At 42.5% G+C, this 14,733-nt stretch overlaps 1 protein-coding gene across 1 annotated transcript in view; it reads right to left on the reverse strand.

Annotated features, from left to right (window-relative positions):
- AK5 (adenylate kinase 5) overlaps positions 1-14,733 on the reverse strand; it is a 359,252-nt gene that overhangs the window by 64,194 nt on the left and 280,325 nt on the right. The window contains exon 10 of the mRNA XM_077450424.1: positions 12,354-12,389. Coding sequence (XP_077306550.1) covers positions 12,354-12,389 — 36 coding nt within the window. The remainder of the gene's footprint in view (positions 1-12,353; positions 12,390-14,733) is intronic.

Genomic DNA, 14,733 nt, shown 5'->3' on the forward strand with positions numbered 1-14,733 from the left:
GTTTTGATAAGGTATGGAGGCTGCAATTCGCTGACCTCTCTTTTTATTAGTTCCCTGGCCGAGATACCAATCCAATGGCTTCAGAGCTTTAGGAGTCAATGATCTGACTCACAATAGGAGGACTGTTTTACTTTTCTGATTGGCATGTTTGTCTCAGATCAATCTCTCAAGAAGCACTGCAGACATAGTCAGGTAGTCAGATGACTAGCATTTTCAGAAGGAGGTTATCAATGGCAGCCTCTGCTGTTATCTCAGTACAGTTTATTACCTAGGTGACAAAATACGTTAAAGGAAAATTTTACTCTGGTTTGAAAAATTAAAAGTCATCCGCTACAAATGCTTTGGACGCTAACTTTTATGATACTTACCGGCCCAATGAGGTCCAGTGATATTTTTCCCACAGCTGATTCTTAAAGGCTGCGGATTCTTGGTGCCACCATCATAGATTTGCAAGCTGGCTGTGAGATCCTGAGGATTTACAGCTAGCTTCCCATTGCGCATGTATGAGATCATTTGGTGCAGGAAGAATGGTCCTTCAGTGTCCTAGAATGTGTGACGTCATCCTAGGAGGCTGTAGGTGGTAAGTGGGAGTGGGCATCTACTTGTTACAAAAAGGTACCCACTTCCTGAAAAGGGAAAAAACTCTGCAAGTTTGTTAGATGTGGGGAAATGGGAGAGGAAGATTTGAAATGGTACTTTCATTTTTGAGTGAGGGTTTTCTTTAAAGTAAACCAATCATCCGACAGAATCTTTCCAGTTTTAGTAACACTTCTTCCATGCACTTGGAGAAACCTGAACCCCAGAAGCACACTGCCCATTATCCTTAACTCCATGTGAGTACCTGTAACAAAAAGAAACCCACTTCCCAAAAAAAGAAAAACCCTGCAAGTTTGTTAGAGGTGGAGAAGGAGAGGGGGTAGAGATCAGTAGTGGTAGCTGTAGTCCTGAAGGGGGTTCTTTAATCCCCAAAAACACAGCTACATTTTTAACTATAATTATTGAATCTTAAAGTAGATGTAAACCCTAACAACCCTACAGTACATAATATCATCAAAAGATTCCGAAAATCTATTTGCACAAGGAACGAGGCCAAAACACAATACTGGATGCCTGTGATTTTCAGGCCATCAGGCATGGTTTTGTGATGAACATGGAATATTTCTAAAAATGACTGTCTGTGAATTCAGTTTGCTGTGTCTTCAAAAAATGCAAGGTAAAGCTCTATTATGCAAACAGGAAGTTAGACTAGAACATGATATAGAAATGCCAGTGTCTTCTCTGGGCCAAAGCTCATTTAAAATGGTCTGTTGCAAAGTGGAAAACTCCAAACTAAAGAGGAGAGGGACCTTCTTGCTCGGTATCAGCGCTCAGTCCAAAAGCCAGCATTTCTGATGGTATAGGGGTGCATTCATGCATATGGAATGGACAGCTTGCACATCTGGAAAGGCACCATCAATTCTGAAAGATATATTCAGGTTTTAGAGCAGCATATGCTCCCATCCAACCAAGCTCTTTTTCAGGGAAGTACTTGCATATTTTAACAGTACAATGGTAAACTGCATTCTGCATCTATGACAACAGCATGGCTTTGTATTAGAAGAGTTCGGGTGACTGCAGGCTAGACCTTTCACAAATTACAAATATTTGGTGCATTTTGAGACAAAAAATATGACAATGAAGACCCAGGACTGTTGAGCCATTAGAATCCAATACCAGGTAAGAATTGGACAACATTCCTATCCCAGAAAGGAGTTGCTACACTGTGGTAAACACTGCTCTGTCCCAACTCTTTTGAGATGTGTTGCTGTCATCAATTTCAAAATGACCTTATTTTTTTTTTTTGCCGCTTACACACGATCGGAATTCCGGACAGAAAAAGACCGATGAGAGCTTTTCATCGGAAAATGTGACCGTGTGTATGCTCCATCGGAATTTAGCTGTCCGAATTTCCGCAAGTCAAAAATTGATAGCATGTTTTCAATTTTCCTGACTGGAAAAACTTTCTATCTGTAATTCCGATCGTGTGTATGATGAGAAAAATCACGCATGCTCAGATTCAACTACAAGACAGAAGCTATTGGCTATTGAACTTCCTTTTTCTAGTCCCATCGTGTTGTACGTCACCGCGTTATAAACGATCGGAATTTGATGTGACTGTGTGTAGGCAAGACAGCTTGAGCCGAATTCCATCGGAATTCCATTGGGAAAACCATCAGAGCTTTTTCCGACGAGAATTCCGGTCGTGTGTACGCGGCATTAGAATGGTACTCAGTTTAAACATTTGATATGTTTTTTATTTTCTATTGTGAATAAAATATAGATGAGATTTACATATCATTTCATTCTGTTCTTACTTAGATTTTACACAGCGTCCCACCTTGTTTGAAATTGGAGTTGTATATTTTAATGGACTATACATTTTTATCCTATTTTGTCTGAAGCTCTGCTTTAAGACAGTCCTAAATAAATTCTATTTCTGCATGTAATGAATTCCCACTGGAATAACAGGCACTCAGTCTAACCCAAACCTTTGTATGAATATTTTATTGTAACTCACACATCACTAAATTACTGAACTTTAAAACAAGTGTAAAATAAATCCCAGCATCCCTCTGGATTTATTACTATGAAAAATGAATCACTATCAGTATTTTTTATAAAGTGGATATTTCTTATTTTGAATTGTCAGTAATAGCAGAGACTGTCATCAGTAATAATGTATAATCACAAAATATAACAGGTTAGGGGTAGCCAAGAGAATGTGTACTTTTTCTCATTAAGGACTAGGTAACACATTTGCTGGACTGCCCATACACCTTCCCCCCTCCCTTTGCAAGTACCTACCTTCTACTCACTATCTCCCGCCATGTTTGCCAGTACTGCATTGTGGAAGAAAAGGAAGAGAATCACATGCTCCTCCATACCCAGTACCAGCTATTTTTTATGGGAGATCAGAGCAGCAGGGGGAATATAGTGAAGGTAAGTACGGAGTTGTAAGGGGTAGGCTTTTGAAGTGTAGACTTTTGAACCCAACTCAGTAACTGCAGCTCACATATACACTATATTGTCCAAAGTATTGGGACGTCTGCCTTTACACACACATGAACTTTAATGGCATCACAGTCTTAGTCTGTAGGGTTCAATATTGAGTTGGTCCATCCTTTGCAGCTATAACACTTCTGGGAAGGCTGCCCACAAGGTTTAGGAGTGTGTCTATGGGAATGTTTGACCATTCTTCCAGAAGAGCATTTGTGAGGTCAGGCACTGATGTTAGATGAGAAGGCCTTGCTCGCAGTCTCCGCTCTAATTCATCCCAAAGGTGCTCTATCGGGTTGAGGTCAGGACTTTGTGCAGACCAGTCAAGTTCCTCCACCCTAAACTCACTCATCCATGTCTTTGTGGACCTTGCTTTGTACAAGTCATTTGGTGGAGGGAGGATTATGGTGTGGGGTTGTTTTTCAGGGGTTAGGCTTGGCCCCTTACTTCCAATGAAGGGAACTCTTAAGGTGTCAACATACCAAGACATTTTGGACAATTGCATGCTCCCAACCTTGTGGGAACAGTTTGGGAAAGGCCCCTTCCTGTTCCAACATGACTGTGCACCAGTGCATAAAGCAAGAACATTAGTTCTGGTGACCTGTGGGGCCCAATGGAGTTCCTGTTTTGGCAATGAGACAGGAAATCCCTAAAAATTAAGGAAAATCTCCTCAATTTGACAAAGATGGCAAAAAAAACTGACAGGGGTTTTAGCCCTCCCTTATTTTATCCAAAATGAAAAAAAGTTTTGCCTATAGTTCTACTTTAATGGTATTTCTTTCAGAGTGATTACAAGCACAGGCCTTGTCAGCAGCTGGTTTAACCACCTGCCGACCGCTGTCGGCAAATATACATTGGCAGAAGGGCAAAGTAATGTTCCCGTACGTTACTTTGAATTTCTCGCTGTGCCGCGAGCTCCGTGACAGTGCCCACGGGACCCATGGACTTGATCGCCGCGGGGATACCCGCGATCATGTCACAGAGCTTAAGAATGGGAAGATGCCGATGTAAACAACATCTCCCCATTCTGCCTAATGACAGTACACTGATCATCTGCTCCCTGTCATCGGGAGCAGCGATCAGTGTCGCGTCACACACAGCCCATCCCCCAGAAAGAAACATTCCCCAGGACACACTTAACCCCGCCATGCCCCCTAGTGGTTAACCCCTTCACTGCCAGTGAATTTTTTACAGTAATCAATGCAATTTTATAGTATTGATTGCTGTATTATTGCTAATGGGCCCAAAAATGTGTCGAAATTGTCCGATGTGTCCGTCATAATGTCGCAGTCATGATAAAAATCGCTGATCGCCGCCATTACTAGTAAAAAAAAAAAAATTATTAATAAAAATGCCATAAAACTATCCCCTATTTTGTAGACGCTATAACGTTTGCGCAAACCAGTGCTTATTGTGATATTTTTTTTTACCAAAAATGTGTCGAAAAATACGTATTGGCTTAAACTGAGAAAAACATTTTTTTTATATATTTTTGGGGGATATTTATTATAGCAAAAAGTAAAAAAAGTGTTTTTTTTCAAAATTGTCGCTCTTTTTTTGTTTATAGCGCAAAAAATAAAAACCGCAGAGGTGATCAAATACCACCAAAAGAAAGCTCTATTTGTGGGGAAAAAAGGACGTCAATTTTGTTTTGGAGCCACGTCACACGGCCGCGCAATTGTCAGTTAAAGTGACACAGTGCCGAATCCCAAAAGGTGCTCTGGTCAGGAAGGGGGTAAATCATACCGGGGCAGAAGTGGTTAACAACCCTATTATGACAGGGTCACTTTATAGTGTAGCCAAAGCATTCTATTTCAACTTTGGAAGGGTTTAAACCTCATTAGGTTTTAATTGCGACCTGTGTCTCCAATTTCACCTTCTCTATTGTCACTGGGATATAAAATGATGGGAAACCCCAAATTGTCACCGAAACAGGAGGGATACAGACATAAAAAAAAAAACACCACAAGGGGATTTAACAATTCCCTTTTCTATCCAAAATGGTGCGACGTGGGAAACCCTTCAAATCCATTGCGGGTTCCCACGTCGCACCTGACTCGCAGGCAGTTCACACTGCCCTACGCGAACCGCTGGGAGAATCAATTCAAAATTAATAATACCCCCAGATCGGTTCACATATCGCAGAGCAAACTGTCAATACGGACAGGAATCGGATCACAAAGTTTAAAAAACTGACCAAGAACTATTATTGTATATTTGTACATTTCTAGCTAATGTACGTCTTTTAACCCACACTCTCCTGTCATTGCCAAATATCTGGATGTAGTACCTCCATTCAGAAAAAACCTTGCATCCTTTACAAGAATTGTAAGGCATTCTGTGATTGGAGGAGGTGCAGATGCGCTTCACAAAATGCATTGCATACACTGAAAAAGTTGCAGGGCTTTTTCTGAATGAAGAGTGAGGTACAGTGAGCGACTGACCAACTTTAATATCGGTACTGCAGGTGGACATTCAGCACCAACAGAAGAGTGCAGGCGAAATTAAAGTAAGAGACCAGTGATTGGGCACGCTTCATTAATTGTTATGAAACAAAGGTATAGAGATCTATAAATCAATACTTATACCCATCCTTGTTTCAGGTCAGCGGCTCCAAAAATTATTGTAGACAGAGGGTCAGCATTTTCAGAAAAAGGTCAGCAGTGTCATCCTGTTTTTCTCACCAAAGTTTCACGTTAAATTAGTCCAGTTATTACTACTCCAATATGTATAACAATACAGAACAATGCCCCCGTTACATTTGCAGTCCTTAGATTATCACTAATACAGTTCAAGTGCTTCTAGAGGAGAAGATATTGTTCGGATGAGGTTCTGGGTTTTTATTTTAGCAAAAAGCATGAATAATTATTACATTAATATTAGCTACTCTGAGTGGCTTTTACAGAGCGTTTGTATTGTTAGCACTAACAAGTTACAGCAGATACACAAGGCAAATGGGATCAATATTCATAATTACTGCAGGGTGTGTAGCCACAAATATGTAAGATGTAAAATGACGTGTAGCCTGGTCTAATTTTGTCCCCACTGTTCCATATCAATGGCTAACATGATCAGTAAAAAGGACTCTTCAGAAAAGAGAAGTGACACAGTTTTACCCTACTGAATTTTCAAAGAAAGGAAGTGGATTGAGAGAAGATAAATGGAAATTTTTAATGCTATCAGACAGATAATTGCACTGGCCTTATGTGATAACTGCAATAAAACGTTATAAATAAATGATGTCCTATAATCACACAAGTACAGCACTTGACAAAAAAAAAAGCATCTAACAAAGAAATGGTCCAAGGAGAAAACCTGCTATATCCACTGGATACCAAAAGTGTCCAACTGTTCAGAAACACTTGATTAATGCCTCAAGCGTGTGTCTTGGCTGCGTTTCGTAGATGAACCCTCTTTCTCAGAGATTTTTGCAGGTATTGTACTAGGCCAGAAAAACAGGGTTAGCCCTCAAAAGCACATAAACTGAGGTGCACACTTGAGACTGTGACATGCGGCCTGAAAGTTGGACCGCGTATATGGCAGCCAGTCAGAACACCATAACACAGCAGGGGATAACGCTGTACTAACATCGGAGCCGCTGGGTTAAATGAAAAAAAAAATTGTGTTCAATGCTTAAGGCCTTGTTCACACGTGCTATTCACCTACGAGCTGACGGCCCACACACCGACTGCCCACCTACAAACTGATCTGGCGAGTGCTTGGGTTCCTCAAGGCTCTGAGGAAGAGGGTTCGCTCTTGAAGCGTGTATGTCAAGATTCACATTTGAGACTGTGACTTATACTGACTGCTCTCCTACAAGCTGACATGGAGGCCACTCAGGTTCCTCAGGGTTCTGAGAAATTGGGTGCACCCCAGATGGATAAAATGCATTAGAGGGGAAGACCTAGAACAGAAGGATGTGCCATGTGCTCACTATCAAATAAACTTCTGATATTTGTGACATCATTGTGCAGCCTTTTCCTCTTAGTATTTCATTGCTAAATCCTTGGCATTGAAAAAACAAACCCCAGGTATTCAGGAGGCTGCAGTGTTGACTCCTAAATGCCTGTAAACCAGCTCTGTACCACCTGTGAAAGGCAATCCAACGTGAATCCAACTTAGTTATGACCTTTACATGTGTGAACAAAGTCTAAGCCCCTGTACACACGGTCAGAGATTTCCACAACCAAATCCGTCGGATTTTGTCCGTCAGATTTAGTCTGACGGATTGTGTCCGAAACTGTTGCATACACACGGTCGGACTAAGTTGTCGAAAAATCCGATCTTTCAGAACGTGATGACATAATTTCGTTACGATGGGACTACATTCAGGCTAGTAGCCAATAGCTTTGATGTAGGAATTTGATCTGAGCATGCGTGGCACTTGGTCCGATCAAAATTCTCTACACATGATCGGATTACGTCCGACTGGCCCAGTTGGTCGGGAAATATCTCCAACATGTTGGAAAATTGGGTCAGACGGAGATTCGGACGGAATCAGTCCGATGCATACCACACACAGTCGGATTATCCGATAGGACACATTCCGACTGATTCTCCGACTGTGTGTACGCGGCATAAGAATTGCTGATCAGATTCAACAATTGGTATCCAGTGGATGGAACCAATCTCTTACATGATATCACACAAGGCCAGTGCGCTTTCTAATTTATATTGTATAAGGATTTCCCAGTCTGGAGAAAGCTGCAAGGCCATGGATTTTACTATTGATTCTCATTGGAATGCTTAAATTAACTTTTGAGAGAAATACTTCAGTAGCAGGATTTTATCCTTTTCACCATCTGAGCGCAGTTTGTATTTGTTTGCGAATAAAAAAGTCCCAAAAAATTGATCAGTATAGTGCTCCATGCAAAACTTGCTTTGAATTATTTCTAAAGGTGCAGGCTCCCGGGCTGTCGTTCTGATCCTGGATTTACTGACCTGGAACAAGCATGCACCAAGGAAGTCTGAAAAGGCCTGTATAGTTTGTTCTGGTCACACTCTCGTCATTAAGTATGTCAATTTATCATTCTTTTAAGCATGAAAATTATTATGTGCTGTCCACTGCACGGATCTTGTGTTTGTGTCATTGTGATTAAGAAGGTTAACGTGTATCTAAAGCCAAATCTTGTTTTGTTTTGGATAGAGCAGGGAAAAGTTAGAACCTCTGTCAAGTTTGTAATGCTTTCTGTGTCCCCTCTGGGGAGATCCATCATCTCCATTTGTCTGGTGACCACTTTCACTGGTTGTCACAAAAACAGGAGGTAAGGGGAGAACAGTGGGGGCATCTGTTTCATGTGACAATTGCCTAGAATCGGGTTTCCACTCATTTTGTAAAGAAAATAAATTAAATACCATGCATGGGAGTGGTATTCTTATGGCTGGTAGAGTGTGCCCCCAACACCATGCTGTATCAGCTCCCAAAGTCTAAGACTGATAGACACTGGGCTTGTTTGCACCCCTGGTAGCCAGGGCAGTGTGCAAGCAAGTAGGGGTTATGTGCAATGTACCTTCTGAGGAGTAGTTGGGGAAAAAATGTGAAACACTGTAGACCTCCTACATGGTTACCCATAAAAAGGAGCAAAAAAAATGATGTTCACTCCAAAATCAGCCCTTTCCTTACCTCTTTCGGCTTCCTTGGCCACATGCTCAGCCCAGTGATAATGCGTGGTTCCCAATCACAAAGCCAATCTGTTTAGCAGTGCAGTTTCTTTGTAGTATTGGAAGTGGTGCAGTTTTCATATTATGTCTGAATGCTGGAGTTGTGACTAGCTCCCTATCTGGCATTTGTAAGATGTTGGAGAAAAGGCTAAATAAACAACATGCATTATTCATGTCCTACTAATAGGTACAAGCAATGGTGAATCAAGTCAACAAAGGGTCCCAGTGTAATTTTTGAGCCCTCCATTCTATGTTTGCCCAAGTACACAGAAATATTCACTGTGCATAGATATGATAGCTAGCTATCTAGATAGATGAAAGTAAAGCTGGGCACAGACAGTTATTTTTTTTGGCTAAACAGATTCCCACATTCACAGAAATGAGATGGATGAAAGAATCCCTCCTGCTAGAACATTGTATTCTGACAGCAGGACCTTTCCCACAAAAGTTTTCCAGCATGTTCCTTGGACAGAAGTTCATTAAACATTCAAATTCTCTTGAGCAGGTCCCTGACGAACTGGCTACATTTCATGTATTGCCAGCTTTGCTTAAAATGTATTAATAATAGATTACCAAATTTTCTAAATAAATCCAGGGACACCCTACTTGCCATACCCACTTTTAACCACACACCCTAAAATTACACCAATATTTTTAGGTACACCAAAAAAAATCATGCCCTCATTTTTAAAACCCTCAAGCAATTGTTCAGAGACTGTTTGAACATAAAGGTATGCACCAAGATATGCATGCATAGCTAGGAGAGATTAGTCAAAGAATGAAAATGTGAAAATGGATCCAGTGCCGCCATTTTGGATTGGGATCCCCACTGTGTGACTGATGGGTTGGCACTTGCGCGGTGCAATGTGTTTGCTATACCGCTGGGCAGCCAAGGGGACACATCTCAAAATGGGGGTGGTCCTCAGGAAAGGGGGACATATAGTAATGATGGTGTGCAAAACCAAAACCTTTTTCTGTGTTTTGGATGATGTAGGGGATAATTAAAACCTCTGTAAGGTTGCCATCTGATTCTTATTGGGGAGATTTCCCTTCACATCCTGTTGAATAGACACAACAGAAAGTAAGATGAAATACCTTCAAAGTAAGGGAAAAACTCTTTCAGACAGTTGTCACCACAATATTTGGATCTTCCAATCCCTTTCTGTCCTTAAGAAAATCATCACCAGAACATTTCTCGAGTGGGGACAAAGACAGCAATAAAAACCTGACATGGTTGCTAACCCTACCTCATTTTGTTTATATATATATGTGTGTGTGTGTGTGTGTGTGTGTGAAATTTTCCACATTTTATCATGTTACAACCAAAAACGTAAATGTATTTTATTGGGATTGGCACATCATTGTGAAGTGGAAGGAAAATGATAAATGGTTTTAATTATTTTTTTTTTACAAGTAAATATGTGAAAAAAGTGTGCATTTGTATTTAGCCAATACTTTGTAGTACCTCCTTTTCCTGCAATTACAGCTGCAAGTCTTTTTGGGGATGTCTCTACCAGCTTTGCACATCTAGAGAGGGACATTTTTGCCCATTCTTCTTTGCAAAATAGCTCAAGCTCTGTCAGATTGGATGGAGAGCGTCTGTGAACAGCAATTGTCAAGTCTTGCCACAGATTCTCAACTGAATTTATGGCTGGACTTTGACTGGGCCATTCTAACATATGAATATGTTATGATCTAAATGATCCCATTGTAGCCCTGGTTTATGTTTAGGGTCATTGTCCTGCTGAAGGTTGATCACCCGCCCCAGTCTCAAGTCTTTTACATTCTCTAATGGGTTTTCTTCTAAGTTACCATGTATTTGGCTCCATCCATCTTCCCATCAACTCTGACCAGCTTCCCTGTCCCTGCTGAAGAAAAGCATCCCCACAACATGATGCTGCCACCACCATGTTTCACGGTGGGGATGGTGTGTTCAGGGTGATGTGCAGTGCTAGTATTCTACCACACATAGCGTTTTGCTTTTAAACCAAAAAGTTGCATTTTGGTCTCATCTGACCAGAGCACCTTCTTCCAAATGTTTGCTGTGTCCCCCACATGGCTTCTTGCAAAATGAAAACAGAAGGCCTCATGGCTTTCTTCTTTCCACTCTTCCATTAAGGCCAGATTTGTGGAGAGCACAACTAATAGTTTACCTGTGGACAGATTCTCCCACCTGAGCTGTGGATCTCTGCAGCTGCTCTAGAGTTGCCATGGGCCTCTTGGCTGCTTCTGTGATTAATGCCCGGCCTGTCAGTTTAGGTGGATGCTCATGTGTTGGCAGTTTTGCAGTTGTCCTGATACCACTTTAAGACAAAGTATAAGTACCAATACTTTTTTTAATGTTATGTGACAGTGACGCACTGATGGCTGGCATAGGTGGCACTGACTGATGGGCACTGATAGGTGACACACACTGATGGCTGGCACTGACTGATGAGCACTGATAGGTGGTACTGATGCAGCACTGATAAGCAGTGCACTGATAGGTGGCACTAATTATGCAGCACTGATGAGCACTGATAGGTGGCACGCACTGATGGCTAGCACTGATAAATGGCACTGACTGATGGCTGGCACTGATGAATGGGCACTGATAGATGGCACTGACAGATGAGCACTGACAGGTGGCTGGCACTTATGGGCACTGATGGGCATGCACGGAAATAAATGACATGAGAGGAAAAGAAAGGAAACAAAACTATTTTGCTATGCTGCCTGCGATGCCCATCTTGGTACACCCTGCACTCGGCCGCATAAAAGCAGCAGCGGACATCTTGTTACACACAGCCCAAACTATATGGGCTGGGTGCAACAAGATATCCACTGCTGGCTTAATTAATGTGGCCGAGTGCAGGGTGTACTAAGATTGGTGTCGGGATGTTCAAGTACTGGCGGCAACACGGAGCGTCACTTCAGTTACCGAATGTGACGGCTCCGGTCACTGATCCCGATGGATGATGCGGCTGCGCCCTGCACCCCTGGCAGCTTACCTGCTTGAGGACTCACTCTCCACTCTTGCAAGCCACGCCGCCTCGCTGTCCCATCCCGGGAGCGAGCATCGCGGAGACGAGTGGTGCGGTGTGTCGATCTGACACACTGCATCTCTGACCTAGGTAAAGGGCCTCTGACATAGGCTCTTTACAAAGTCCAATCACAGCTGATAACACGGTAACCAGGAAGTGACATTAATCGGCTTTCCTCCATTCGCGCTGACGAGGCTTGGGTAGAGGAGAGCAGCTGTCCTGACAGGGGGGGGTCTGTGCTGATAACCAGCGCACTAATTATCAGTGCCGACCATCAGTGACCATCAGTGATCAGATGCCCATCAGTGACCCACCAGTGATGCCCACTTGTACTCGCATGTGATGCCAATCAGTTTCCACCTGTACCCACATTTTATGCCAATCAGTGTCCATTAGTAATGCCAGTCGAGACCCATCAGTAATTCCAGTTAGTGCCTCCTCAAGCCAGTGGTGATCAAATACCACCAAAAAAAAGCTCTATTTGTGGGGGGGGAGGTGAAAAATTTCATATGGGTACAGTGTCGCATGACTGCACAATTATCATTCAAATTGCGACAGTGCTGAAAGTCTAGGCAGAAAGAGGGTAAAAGTGGCCAGTATAAAAGTGGTTAAATGAGAAAAATTTTACCTTACCTAATACAAGCACGACTTTCGATTTCTTCAACTCTTCTGTAAAAACAAAAGATACAGTTTCATAAAAACCAACCCAGCCTACAATGCAAACAGGGCTTTAAAACCCCCCAATGCCAAACCTCCATAATCCACAATACAAAAGAATGAGAAAACATTAAAGTAGATCTAAAGCCAAAACTTTTTTTTCTCTTTGTATAGAGTGGGGGATAATTAAAAAATAAAAAAAAAATTGTTATCTATATACCATAAACACAGGTCCCTTTCTGCTTTCTGCTGGGATTGTATAAATTGGATGTAAACCCTCACATATACCCAGTGAAGTGAACAGCCTCAAATGATACACAGAGATGAAACAAATCTCCCTACATAAGTTTTACATGTATATCTGCTGTCTTCCCCTTTCTACACTCGTTGACCCCTTTCAGACTGAACTCTGGCTGCATTAGCACTAAAGCGTTGTTTGTTTTAGCAGCGCTTTAGTGCTGTTTAAGCAGAGCCTTTCGACCGCTAGTGGGGCACTTTTAATGCCAAATAAGGGGTTACAGGCACCCGTGTTGTGGGGCTTCCAAAGTGCTTTTCATTTCAATGGGCAGGGCGTTTTGGGAGCGGTGTATACAGCGCTCCCAAACTGCCCAAAAGATGCTGCTTGTAGGACTTTTCCTAATGTCCTGCAAGCGCACCACCCTAATGTGAAAAGACACACTGAAATGAATAGGAGGCGGTTTTCAGGCATTATTTAGAGGCTGTTTCTAGCGCTAAAATGCCTGAAAACCACCTCAGTGTGAAAGGGGTCTTAAGAATTTTTACATTGTGTTAGAATTTTCACTTCCTCATTCCGCAGTGGGAGTGTAGGCTTGGTTTACACTGGGAGACAGCTGATTGGGGGAAAGGCCCCCTCTCCAGATAGGCAAAAGAATGAAGATACTTTCAGAGCTGTGCTGTAACAAGACAAGCTCTCTGCTAATCTGTTTATAGCACCCTCCCATGACACACACATTTTCAGCTGCTTTTACTGCCCATCTCAGAGAACTTGTCAGAAGTTATCATGCTGATAACAGAGGAACGAAACAGCAGAAACATACAGTGCATTGGAGAGAGAGAGAGAGAGAGAGAAGAAAACACTACAGATATACAGTATGTGCCTAGGTTAAATTTCATGAAACGGGTTTACATTCACTTTAACTGCTCAAGTAATGAAGAAGGGGGAGGCTGTTTTGCATTGGTGTTGGCTGTATATGATGCTCCTAACCATTACACTTTTCAAAAATAACTTTAAGGCTCTTTTCACACTGCCGGCACCCGGGCGTCAGTGGTAAAGCACCGCTTTACCGTTGTTTTAGCGGCGCTATTCGGGCCACTAGTGGGGCGTTTTTAACCCCCGCTAGTGGCCTGAGAAAGGGTTAAAAATCAGCCACGAAAGGATTAAAACCACCACAAAGCACTGCTACAGCAGCGCTATGCCGGCGATATAGCCACGCTGCCCCATTGATTTCAATGGGCAGTAGTGGTGAATGAGCAGTGTATACACCGCTCCTTCACCACTCCAAAGATGCTGCTAGCAAGACTTTTTTTGCTGTCCTGCCAGCGCAACGTTCCAGTGTGAAAGCCCTCGCAGCTTTCACATTGGAGAGACAGCAGCGGCTGTTTCAGGGCGCTTTGCAGGCGCCATTTTTTGCGTTGTAGCGTCTGCAAAGCGCCCCAGTGTGAAAGGGGTCTTAAGTTCATCTTTACATGTTACATGTTTTACTTGTTTTTAGGGTGAACATGTAACCTGTTCTCAATGCTTCAGTCGCTGCTCAATCCCCCCCCCCCCCCCAACTGTGACAGCAGTACAGGAAGATGTTCCCCATACAAACGGTCAGTTTTTGAAATCAGCGCGGCCGTGTGGAGCTGCACCCACATGGGTGAGTAATTCATTCACACAGCTTGTGTGTGAATGAACTACAAGCCCTGACAGTCTTTGCGGTTGTGGAGTGCCTTGGTAGCTTATTGATTCTTCCGGTCAGTGTATCTGCTTGCCTGTATGGGATGCATGGACACACAGATACACTGATCGGTCTGAAGGAGACCCACATGGCACCAGCGATCTGGCGATCGATGGTTACAATGCTTTACAGGCTTACAAAATAAATAAATGCAAATTTCTTATGCACAAAAGAATGTAATTTTTTATTTTATTTTTTTAAAGCGAACTTATCCTTTGAATGAGAAGAGCTTTTGTATTAGGTGCTCCTCTACACATTCAAGAATTCACCGTCTGGCAGGTGATTCCTTTTCTCACCATCAGAGAGGTAGCAGCTTGGAACCAGAACAATGTTCACCTAACGTAGACTTCAATCACAGATTTTCTTAACTTTCAATCACTACAGTTGGATCCATC

The sequence above is a fragment of the Lithobates pipiens genome, unplaced genomic scaffold (assembly GCF_037356315.1).
Source record: "Lithobates pipiens isolate NorthernLeopardFrog02 unplaced genomic scaffold, aLitPip1_a1.2 Scaffold_23, whole genome shotgun sequence".
Classification (NCBI taxonomy): Eukaryota; Metazoa; Chordata; class Amphibia; order Anura; family Ranidae; genus Lithobates; species Lithobates pipiens.